This window comes from Drosophila ficusphila, unplaced genomic scaffold, assembly GCF_018152265.1.
Source record: "Drosophila ficusphila isolate 14025-0441.05 unplaced genomic scaffold, ASM1815226v1 contig_791, whole genome shotgun sequence".
NCBI lineage: Eukaryota > Metazoa > Arthropoda > Insecta > Diptera > Drosophilidae > Drosophila > Drosophila ficusphila.
Genome location: NW_025064737.1, coordinates 13,041,712 through 13,052,950, shown reverse-complemented (window position 1 = coordinate 13,052,950; position 11,239 = coordinate 13,041,712). Strand labels below are relative to the sequence as shown.

Below are 11,239 nucleotides of genomic sequence, written 5' to 3'. Positions count from 1 at the left end.
CCATTTTTGCTCCACATTAAAGTAAACTCTGTGCAGGCAAAGATTGAATTTAGACGCAGAAATACAGCGATCAAGGGCTAAATGCCATGCGATCAAGAACATTTTTAATTGAATTGTAACAGACTACGCAAGCAAATACGGAATTTAATATTAAATGTACAATAGCGTCGCTTTAAAGTCTATAAGAACATTTTGTTGCAATGCAAACGTGAAATCCAAAACCAAATCCGTTTGACATTACGGCAGATTCGAATGACATCAACAACAACAAGAAAAACACACACAACACAGAAGATAACTGCAAAATAAATGTAACTGACATAACGTATGTATTGTTTTCACTGTATAATTGCCGGTTTGTGGTTGAAGAGGCGGAGACGCTGGGGGAAAGTACCTCGATAAGTAAGTATTTACCCGGAAATCTTTATCAGCCTTGACATTTGAATAAAATGCGGCCCTTATATGATAAAAATGTTGAACTTTGTCCAGGATGTGAACAGAACTTTAGCCACTCAAATTAAACAAAAGATTTTAGTTAAAATATCATAGAATTTCGAATATGTTATTATTTTGTTCTACTTTTCTTGTAACACGGAATATTTAATTAAATACATATATACAGTACATATCACGTAAATTGGCTTAGTTCATAGGGCTAATATCTTTAGTTAGTTTCGCGCCTCACTACATATATAAGGTGTGCTGCCGAGTTTCTGCCTCGATGATAAGGACAAGGACCAAATGACATACAATGATTATAACGCACGTAATGAGAAATACGTAGAGAATTATAAACTGCTGGCTGGTCGCAAACGTCAACTATTTGTTTTGTTCCGAATCGGATGAGGCGTTCGAGACAATCGGGGGGGTTGACCTGCCATCGTACTGCTGCTGATTCACCAACCGCTGTCTCTCCAAGTACATGGATACCTTGATGTTGCGTACCTGGTGGTTGTCGATAAGTTTCAGTAGGGCAATTACGCCTATGCCTACGGAAATAGCGAACGACCCCCAGGCACCGAACTGAAAAAAGTTAAAAATTGTATTAGACTTATTTCTTATGCAAAATAATCTAAGAACAACTGATACAACTTAAACTTTGAGCAACTTTTAGCCCGCGCCTTTAATGCAATATTTATATACTTTGTTAACTTACCTGAGTGGTTCCCATTTCAATGTAGAACCCTGAGGTATTAATTTTCTCCGTGTCACCGCGGATTATGTTCTGACCCGCGGAAATGGCGCAAGATGGGAATCTCTCGGTCATGCCATCGCACCAGACGATGAAACCTAGGGTAATAAATATAGCCGACAGAATGGACATGGCCAGCATCCAGATGCCCAGAACCACGTCAATGAAAAGGGCTATAAACGAAGCCTCCTCCTTCATGCGAGCATATCTAAAAAACAAAGAAAGTAGTTTCAATGAATACTGTATACTAAGCAATCTCCCCGAGGTACACACCTGTATATTTGAACCAACGAAATTATGAGCAGAAAGAATCCAGTAATCAAGGGAAAGTTACAGAACCCACTGGAGGCCCATTGAACATCAAACATTCCGTCCTCCTCCCGCCATTTGCCAGTTGTGAAGAGCAGGCAGTGACCACTGTGGGAAATCAAGGTATTCAATAATTTAATGGGGGCCACCGAAAAGAAAACTGCGCACTTCCATACCAGAATTGATCGAGGTTGATAAACAATGGCACAACGATGCACAGCGACAAGATGAACAGGATGACATGGCCAGCAATCTGGCTGAGCAGCAGCACATTAGCCAGGACCATTTTGTGTTTTTAAACAAAAAATTAAATTCAACCAATTTTGCTCGGCAAAGCAACTTCTTTTTGTTATCGATAAGTAGTGTTGAACAGTCCGTTGCAGCCGCCTGTATTGGTATGCGCTCTTATCGATATACAAAAGTAGAGGCCCTGGCTCTCAATAATCCATCTCTAGTTCGCCCTGAACTCGTAAAAAAGTGTAAAATTTGTTTACATTAAAAAAAGGTAAATTAAAGTACTTAAGGGGCGCTAATCGTGCTCTTTGGCTCAGCGATAAGCCAGCCAGAACAAAGGGCCGTGTGCATGTGTGGGGCGTGGTTCGTAGACAGCCCGGGGTGGGGGGAACAGCCAGGGCGAACAAAGAGCAATTAATGCGATAGTGGGAGGGGGGCATTTCTCCTCCGACTTTCCCCTAGATCCCCCACGACTTTTCCCATAAAGGCTGTTGTGAAACGAAAGGTGAAGATCGCTTGGGCGAGAGTGCATCGAAATCCACTCAAGAGCACACTCTTTTAATCGCCAATCTCCCCCTGATCCCGATTCCTTCCAGACGCAGAAGCGGACCAGCGAACGCAATTCAATGAGGTGCTTATGAGTTAACCAGCAGCAGGACGGCAGCCAAGGAACACGGGGACGAGGTCTGGATTGGATCAGCAAGCAAGGTGCCAGGACTCAAGGGCTAGAGGTTAGCGCAGACTGGAGGGCAGTAGGTGACCTAGTTTAACCGAGCACAAGGTGAGCCAAGGCTAAGAGTCTAAGAGTACAACTAACACCCCATTGCGATTTCCAGAAGATTAGAGGACTGGCGTTTCTGTGGCATACTACTGGGGCTGTTCTGTTGTGTTAATCGAACTTAGAGCATCAACGTGCACTGCCATTAGCTGTAACCTAAATATATATACCTACCTAACGTAATTAGAGTACTTGAACCGACGACGCAGAAGCAGCAGCATGTCCAACTCCCACTACAACAATTACCAGCAGCAGCCGCACTCAAGCAACGGGGATGGAGAGTACCAGAATCAGCAGATGGTCCACCAGCAGCGGTTCACCAATGGCCATGGCATGAAGAGCGTGGCGTCGCCGGAAATGTGCCTCTTCTGTTTTGAGGTGCTCGACTGTGAGCTGAACAACATGGACGGTCCGTCGGTGCCGGTGTTCAGCAACGATGCCTACCCGCTTTTTGTGACCTGGAAGATAGGTCGTGACAAGCGGTTACGTGGCTGCATCGGCACTTTTAGTGCCATGGAACTGCACCACGGACTGCGTGAGTACGCCCTGACCAGCGCTTTTAAGGATTCTCGGTTTGCGCCCATCTCCAGGGACGAGTTGCCGCGGCTCACTGTTTCGGTGTCCATTCTGCAGAACTTCGAGGAGGCCCAGGGCCATTTGGACTGGCAGCTAGGGGTCCACGGCATCCGCATCGAATTCCTAACGGAACGCGGCTGCAAACGCACGGCTACTTACTTGCCACAGGTGGCCACCGAACAGGGCTGGGACCAGCTGCAAACCATCGACTCGCTCCTGCGCAAAGGCGGCTATCGCGCTGCCATCACCCAGGAGTTGAGGAAGTCCATAAAGCTGACACGCTACCGCTCGCAGGAGATCCAGATGCACTACAAGGAGTACCGGGAGCACCAGGAACGGCGCGCCCAGTTCGGCAAGGTGCAGTGCTAACAATTGGACAGGCCGGCGGCGAGGCGATGATCCTGGCTGAGGGCAGGCCTGCTGGCCGTCGTCCTCCTGTTGCTGCTAGCCTTTGAGTTTGGGCCAGCTTGGCGGCCGCTCGCTTGATCCGAAGTTTTTGTTTTCCCACATCTCCGACAAACCATTTCAAGCCCACACAAATTCTCCAGAAAAGGGGCGCGAGATGAGGCCCTTTTATTAAATATACCATTAAATGCTTGATATACTTAAGCGGCAAATCCGTACGCAATTTCGAAAGAAAATAAAGCGAAAAGTTAATAAATGCTAGGTTGAAAGCCCTTGTAACCCATTACTTTGATCGATGTTGTAGCCGCGGCCTTGCTGGTTTCTCTTTTAAATCAAACACACACAAACTAAACAAAACAAGCATATATATAGGGAATTATATTACCGAATCAATACAATACAAAAAAAAAAGAACGCAGATATATAATTCAAGTAAAATGTTCAGCAATTATATTAATAGTTTTAACAACTAAACAAATTACATTACTAATTCTAATTCTATGCGCATTAAATAAAGGTCGACCCCATCCGAGTCGCACAAGACAATGCAAAAAATCATTCGTCTTTCCTCTAGGGAAATTGGGAAGCGAAATGGAGTTTACATCTCAATGTTTTGGCATTACATGTATATTGTTTATTGTTCCATTATGTTGTGCGTTGTTACATGGGTTTGTACTTCTAAATCTAGTCGATAATATCGATATATGTTTTGGGCTTTACGTACGGAGTAATCTCAACAGCTTGCTAAGAAGAATTTGCCTCTGGGATATATTGCTACAAAAAAGCTGCGCTACGCAGCAAGGCTAATCAAGTGGTCTAAGAACTAAGCAAGTAACAGAGCAAGTTAATCTATGGCTAAAGCGGCGAGCAAGGGCTCAATTAGTATAATTGCTGGCATGTGGTATAAATGTATATATTCAATATATAGTCAATAGATCGCATTGATTGCAATAAAGTATGAGTCCATTGAGCTGGCTTTTCAACAAGCAGGTCAATTGTTTCACATGGATTTGTCTGTATACCGCAACAAAATCGCATTCCATCGCTTAGTGGCATATATGTTCGTCTAAATACTTTAAATTTGTATGGCAGTACAGTAAACTTAGTGCAGCGCCGACTGCCAAGCAGTAAATCATACAAATAGCTACACAAATAATTTACGTATAAGTCCATCCGTGTGTGATTCACCTCCTGGTCCATTCCAATCGAGTCTCAGTCTCAATGCTTGCACAGAAACTGCTCCAAGCACTGGCACTAGGTGGCCGAAAGGGCGTTCCACTCGAAGCGCGGGTTCTTCGAATGCGTCACCGGCAGGCACTCGGGCTCCACCAACTTCCAAACGCCGTCCACCTGTTCCACTGTGGCCAAACTGCAGTACGGGATTTTGTGAATCACCTGACGCAGTTCGTTGGTGCTACGCGGTACTCCTCCGGTCAGTTGCCGGGAACAGGTGTCCAGCGTGGTGGCATGGGCCACAACTAATATGTTACCAGCTGGAGGAGAAAAACACATACATTAGTAATATTCACCTTGGGGTTACACTTTTCTTATAACTTGTCTGCTCCAGCAGCTGCAGGATAACGTCATGGTTGCGCTCATAAAATTGTTCTGTGGACTCCTTGAGTCGAGCGGTTAAATCAGATGAAGGCTGCACTGGTTCATAGTCCAAATCCACGTCGTACTTGGCCTCGATCAACTCGTTTTTGGTAAGCCAATCCGGAACTCCGCTGGGATACCAGGCCATCCACTCAAACAGGCCGGGCTCTAGTTTGATCTTGTGTTTTCCAGTTAGCTGTAGTCCCTCCAAAGCACTCGTGCATGTCTGAATGCAGCGATACGAGGGTGAACAGTAGACATGATCGATCTGCACCTGGGCCTCGGACAGAGCCTGACCAATGAGATTGGCCTGGTAGACACCCACATTCGTCAGCGGCGAGTCATTCTGCCAACCCTCGGGACTATTCTTTCGACGCGGCAGTGTTTTCGGCATATTCAAATCCTTTCTCATGTAGTTGCCAAACTCATCAAAGCAGTAGGGAATCCATGTTCCGAAAGTAAAGTCCACTCGCTCGCCATGACGCATAATGTAGATCTTTCGGTTCTTGGCATGCGAGGCATCCAGGGAGCTAGGATGCAGCGAGTGGTCCGAGTGAACGCTAAGTGTATCGTCTGGCCGCGGGGGCTGAGCTGCCGGCGGTTCCACCAGGATCTCATCCACCGGCTGCTTTGACACGGAGGTGGAGCAGGAAGACATATTGGTCGTGATCTCGATCGTGGGCGTGTTCGGGTTGTGCTGATGGGACAAGTTGTGGTTGTTAAGCAACTGCACGGAGGGCAGTTCCAGGCAGGGTTTCAGTGTTTGCCGCAAGTACTTTTCCACACTCTGTTCAGATTCCTCAAACGATGAGCCCTCAATTATCTCTGGATGTGCTGTGTCTGTTTGGAAAAAAAAGATATAACATAAGAAAGTTGTTTCTGTCCACATTCAATAAATAAATATATTATAAGGTACATTTTTATCAATTTGGAATGCCCGTTTGTCTTATCGCTTTAAAAATGACCTTTCGTAGAAACTTAGGAGTTTAATTGTTATCAATAATTGATAATGCAACTCACTCTGTCGTTCCTCCTGCTCCGTCGATATGCTGCGACCGTCGACAATGTCTAGATCCTCGGCAGAAGTCAGAGAAGAGGCCACGCTCTTGGACAGCTGGACCACTCGATGCAAGGTCCAGGCGTCCGATTCGGCAGTGCGTTCGGTGTAATTGACGGGCAGATGTCCCGTGCTCCCGGTCAACCAAGAGATGCCTTCAGCCCAACCGTCACTGGAACTGTCCACAACCTCGGTATTCAAATAGATGTAGTCGCCGATACGTAACTCAAGTTCATCCGTCTCGTGCGGGTTGTGTGGATAAACGACCTTCTGGACCTGCAAAAATACATTTAAGGATTAAAACTCATATAAATACTGCCTCAGAGAACTCTAACTTGTTTGGTGGCGAGTCGTGGATCGCGCGAATAAAGGCGTAGTTCCCAATTGGAGGCGCAGCCGGCGTCTAGTGTCTCCACGAGTGCTTTCAGTGCATTAAACTGTGCCTGCGGGAACTGGTAGGCAAGCGTCAGGTGCAGGCTCTTTACGTGTGGCTCGAGTGAGATGGCTACGGGTAGTCAGAGGCTATTAGTGGCCGATCGCTAAGCGGGGCAAACGATTACTGAATGGAAAAGAAAGCGGTGCTGCTTATATGCGTTTGTATCTAGCAGGGTGAGTCGATCTTTTGATAAGAAATCATGATGACGATAAGTAATCTTTTGGGCAATACCAATCGTCACAGGCTTATCTTATTGTTATTCTCAGATTTTAAATAGTCAAGAGTTTTTCGGAATGTTTAGAAAATGAATAACAGCAATAACAAAAGCAACTTAAATTGGATTTTTTTAATAGATAAATTAGATAAAATATATATTAAATAGCTTGCTTATATTATATGCGAATATAACCATTTATTTTTTTTTTTAAATAGCTAATTTTTTAAACAAAAAAGTAGTACTTAGAAGCAGAAAAACAACAAACCGACCCACCTTGTTATCTACATTCATTACTGCAATTAACAATAAACTACAATTAGCAAAGTCATGTCGAATTTTACCAATATAGTGAGCAGATTAGTAAGTTATCTACTAGTACGTGTAAGGCATGCACTGGGTGATAAGGAGGTGTTTTCTTAAGTGAGTCAGAATAAGATTTTATGCATACTAATGTCTGTAGCTAATGGCTTACATCGACTGCTGCGCGGAATGCAGCGGGTGCCCGAGGAGACAGCTCCGCACCAGGGGAAACAGGCCACAATGGCGTCCAACTGCTCATAGGTATCGCTAATGACTGTGCAGCATTAACCATTATCCAGATATCCGTGTGTTAGTGTGCAGGGAGAGAGGAGAACAACATAACCGTGTAAGCCACTCCGAAAAATTGGGAAACCATCAACCGAATCGAGTCGAACAGAACGTGAAAGGTAAACCAAAACAACCCAAAGAGAGTGCAACCAACGAAAGGGAAGTTCGTACTTGAGTTGGACACCTCCTTGACGTACTGCAGGGCCAGCCGCTTCAGATAGTTAGCATCCTCCTCGGCCACAAAGAAGCCCATAAAGTTCTGGCTCATGTAGGGCTCCAGTTTGAGAGGGCGATCCAACAGTGCTCCCGTCATGTCCACCACCTGTTTGAGGGCCTTGGACAACTGCAGCGAGCACTCATCGGGGGCCTGTAAAAGATATGTTATTAATAAAAACAGTAAAAAGGTACCAACCAAAAACTCACCTTGAAAAACGAGACCAACGTTATGTGAGGCACATAGTTGTGGGCGCCATTCCAGCCGCACATTTGGCGCGACTTGGCCCAAAATTCCTCTAGTTGCTGCAGAAATGGTCCTGTGGGACAGGCGTAAATGATGTACTCCCTTGGGGCGCACTCATCCAAGGTGGCATCATTGACATGGGCCAGTAGCCAATCCGAGGCAATTTGAACACCTCGATTGCCCGTAGAAGCCAGAGCTTTTTCCCTGTGTAGTCGCAAACAGAAAAAAATCAATACTTTTGTGTTAGAGAGATTAAACCTGATTTTTGGATGTCCAGCTACACCTAAAGCGACTATGTTTTGCAGGGATTTGGAGCATCCGGTGACCTCCAATTAACTTAAATGATAACTTACGCCCTGTGCCTAGGAAAGCCCATTTGGAGCAATGTTTGGAGCGGCGTTAAATGCTGCTTGGATATGCAAATCCTCGTGGGCGTCTGACTTTTGCGCGGCGGAAGCGTGGCCATCTTAATTAAAGCCTCCTCTGTGAGCCCCGGTTACCAGCGTTTGGCAGCTTTCGGTTTTTCCTGGTACTTTAATAATTTTCTGTGATAATTTCAACAAAAATAGGATACAATTCGTTAATTGGCCACACGAAACAGTGTTGGTTAATGCCAACGTGTGATAGAGCAACGCATATCGATAGTTATATCGACTTCACGCCATCGATAGTCCATACCGACCAGTAGAGATGAGAGCAATACTCCTAGCGAGACAACAACAAAATTCACTGCGTAATTAATTAAATATTTTAGTAAAATCAAGTCGCACCATAAAGAAACAGCTCGTCGAGTGTTCACTAGTGTTTAAAGTAAGTGCTAATGACAAATTAGAAAAGTGCAAAACAAAAGAAAAGCAACAAAAAGAGTGTTACGCAGCAGGCAAAAAGTGCATGGAAAATGCCATTGGAGCCCCACATCAAACATACACACACACGAAAAACGTACACACAAAGACAAACACACACCAAAGCACTACGAGTGTTGGTGGAGCACAAAAACAAGTTGTTCGTGGACTGCCAAGGTGGTAGAGAGGGGAGGGGAGGCAGATATCTGTCCTCCGAGAAACCAATTTCGCACTATTTTCGATTGGCCAATGGTTACTCCCCCTTTGGTTGAGGATTTAAGGGAAATGGGCGTTTTCCCCGGATGCTTTTCCTGGCAATTCAGAGCACCATCTTTCTGAATGACCTCGTCTTTGTTCGTGCTTTGCGCACTTTCTCCGCTGCGCCAGCTAATAAACCAATGATCACGCTTTATCGCCCCGATGCGGGTGCCCACCCCCTCCTTCCTTCCTGTTATCACAGTCCAGCGATCACTCATTGCGAACAGCTCAGCATGACTCATTTGTTTATCATCCAGCTCAATGGATCAATTTATAAAACCAATCTGAGACATGTTGCTTCCCATTACAAACATTTTACAGCTGTTGTCGAGCTCGAACTTAAAGAAAACCTTATCTTACTAAAATAGAAAAAAGTGTCACCAAAATAAGTAATTACATATTTATGTTTGAATTTGCAGATACTTTTAAAAAGCTAATATATTCTCTTTTATTCTTTATCAAAGAATAATTTTGCACACATTTGAAATAAAATAAGCTCTAAAAACCTCCCCAAGATTTGGATAGTGCAACCCCCATAGGTTGGCTTTCACTTACAAGAATAAAATATACCCTTATACTCCTCGAGTCATTCTTTTAACAGCGTAATCGAATTAAGAAAAAATGCAGTGGTATTTTTAACACCCAATCGATACCTTTTTGTGTCTTGCAGCGCCAAAAGCCAAAAGAGAGACCCCCGAGTAAGCCAACCCCACAAAATACATCGAAATGTCTGGCCACAGGAAATCCCTGCTTAAAGTCATCATTCTGGGCGACAGCAGTGTGGGCAAGACTTCGCTCATGAACCAGTATGTAAACAAACGATTCTCAAACCAATACAAAGCCACGATCGGAGCTGATTTCTGCACGAAAGAAGTGATTGTCAACGACCGCGTGGTCACAATGCAGGTAAACCGTTTAGAATCGACGAAACCGCCTTCATAGGTGACTAAGCTCCAATAATTTCGATGACAGATCTGGGACACTGCTGGTCAGGAACGCTTCCAGTCGCTTGGAGTGGCCTTCTACCGTGGCGCCGATTGCTGCGTTCTCGTCTACGATGTGACGGCGCCCAACTCGTTCAAGAATCTCGACTCGTGGCGTGACGAGTTCCTCATACAGGCCAGTCCACGCGATCCCGAGCACTTCCCCTTCGTGGTGCTGGGCAACAAGGTGGATCTGGACAACCGCCAGGTGTCCACGCGTCGGGCGCAGCAATGGTGCCAATCGAAGAACGACATACCCTACTACGAGACGTCCGCGAAGGAGGGTATCAACGTGGAGATGGCGTTTCAGGTTATAGCCAAGAATGCGCTAGAGTTGGAAGCGGAGGTAAGTAGCCCTCTTTAACTGGGTTGCCCTGCAAACAAAACTAATCAACTGAACCCTTATAGGCTGAGGTTATCAACGATTTCCCCGATCAGATCACCTTGGGCTCGCAAAACAATCGTCCTGGCAATCCTGACAACTGTCAGTGCTAATGTAACAACAACGCAACATGGATTAATTACACAATCTATATTATTATATAATATTTCCAACATAATAATGAACATGAGAAGCAGGCAACACAAAGGACGACGGAGGAGAGTGTTCTATGATTAAGTAAAACAATTTCAGCAAAACAGCATAGTAATTAATTATTTGATAGGATGCAAAGTTCAGATTCAAATCAACATCAGCAGACTCTAACCGGGCCTCTGGCAAAGGCTTTACTTACCAATATACCCAACTTCCTACGACCTAAGTAAACCGTTCAATGAATAAGTATGCTCCGCGTACTCGTATTAAATAATTCATGTTTCCTGACCGCCCGCCTATCTCCCTAGTACTATTTTTGCCATTGTATTAGTCAAATTTTGCACGCAACCGCTGCTGGCTTTTGCAACAGAACAGCAACAATGAGAATACAACATCAGAGTATCTTCGAAACAAACAAAAAAATCTTGTGATTGTAAATTTAATAAAAAGAAAACTTTTTAAATGTAATTAACGACATAATTTCCTGCACTATCGAATTGGCTACTCGATCGTAATTGGCTAAGCTCCACAAAACTCCCCTTTGCAAAACATTCGAGCGTGAATTTTATTTAGTTGTAACGTTACTCGATATGTCCTAAAACTACGAATAGTATTTCATTAAAATTTCTCCTTGTTTTTGGTAATACACGTATGAAAATTGCGTTTACTTGGTATGTACTTTATTCCACTGATTCATATTATAAATCTTCATGCTTTTTGGTTTAGTTTAAAAAATAAACAATGAAAATTTACAATAAACCATAATTAAG

At 44.4% G+C, this 11,239-nt stretch overlaps 4 protein-coding genes across 7 annotated transcripts; 2 read left to right on the top strand and 2 right to left on the bottom strand.

Annotated features, from left to right (window-relative positions):
* Positions 1-529: 529 nt before the first annotated feature.
* On the bottom strand, positions 530-1,869 carry LOC108087144 (transmembrane protein 179). Its single transcript, XM_017184357.2, has 4 exons — positions 1,678-1,869; positions 1,466-1,609; positions 1,157-1,400; positions 530-1,023 (listed from the first exon to the last, which is right to left on the bottom strand). Exons 1-4 carry the CDS (start codon positions 1,785-1,787, stop codon positions 820-822), a joined length of 702 nt encoding a protein of 233 aa, XP_017039846.1. The 5' UTR covers positions 1,788-1,869; the 3' UTR covers positions 530-819.
* A 6-nt stretch (positions 1,870-1,875) lies between these two features.
* Positions 1,876-3,773, top strand: LOC108087143 (uncharacterized protein CG5902). 3 transcript variants are annotated; one of them, XM_017184356.2, is made up of 3 exons: positions 1,876-2,006; positions 2,332-2,516; positions 2,575-3,773. In XM_017184356.2, the coding sequence occupies exon 3, from the start codon at positions 2,733-2,735 to the stop codon at positions 3,456-3,458; it is 726 nt and encodes a 241-aa protein (XP_017039845.1). In that variant the 5' UTR covers positions 1,876-2,006; positions 2,332-2,516; positions 2,575-2,732; the 3' UTR covers positions 3,459-3,773. The 3 variants fall into 3 exon arrangements, with proteins under 3 accessions (XP_017039845.1, XP_017039843.1, XP_017039844.1); XM_017184354.2 differs by having other exon boundaries at positions 2,572-3,773; XM_017184355.2 differs by lacking the exon at positions 1,876-2,006 and adding an exon at positions 2,108-2,240 and having other exon boundaries at positions 2,572-3,773.
* Positions 3,774-4,105: 332 nt separating this feature from the next.
* On the bottom strand, positions 4,106-8,454 carry LOC108087142 (protein UBASH3A homolog). Of its 2 annotated transcripts, XM_017184352.1 has the most exons (8): positions 8,202-8,454; positions 7,812-8,052; positions 7,560-7,755; positions 7,273-7,374; positions 6,483-6,652; positions 6,111-6,423; positions 5,049-5,930; positions 4,106-4,987 (listed from the first exon to the last, which is right to left on the bottom strand). In XM_017184352.1, the coding sequence occupies exons 1-8, from the start codon at positions 8,312-8,314 to the stop codon at positions 4,749-4,751; spliced, it is 2,256 nt and encodes a 751-aa protein (XP_017039841.1). In that variant the 5' UTR covers positions 8,315-8,454; the 3' UTR covers positions 4,106-4,748. The 2 variants fall into 2 exon arrangements, with proteins under 2 accessions (XP_017039841.1, XP_017039842.1); XM_017184353.1 differs by lacking the exon at positions 7,273-7,374.
* Positions 8,455-8,519: 65 nt separating this feature from the next.
* LOC108087135 (ras-related protein Rab-7a) lies at positions 8,520-10,937 on the top strand. Its single transcript, XM_017184333.2, has 4 exons — positions 8,520-8,658; positions 9,622-9,857; positions 9,924-10,280; positions 10,343-10,937. The coding sequence occupies exons 2-4, from the start codon at positions 9,678-9,680 to the stop codon at positions 10,427-10,429; spliced, it is 624 nt and encodes a 207-aa protein (XP_017039822.1). The 5' UTR covers positions 8,520-8,658; positions 9,622-9,677; the 3' UTR covers positions 10,430-10,937.
* Positions 10,938-11,239: the final 302 nt, after the last annotated feature.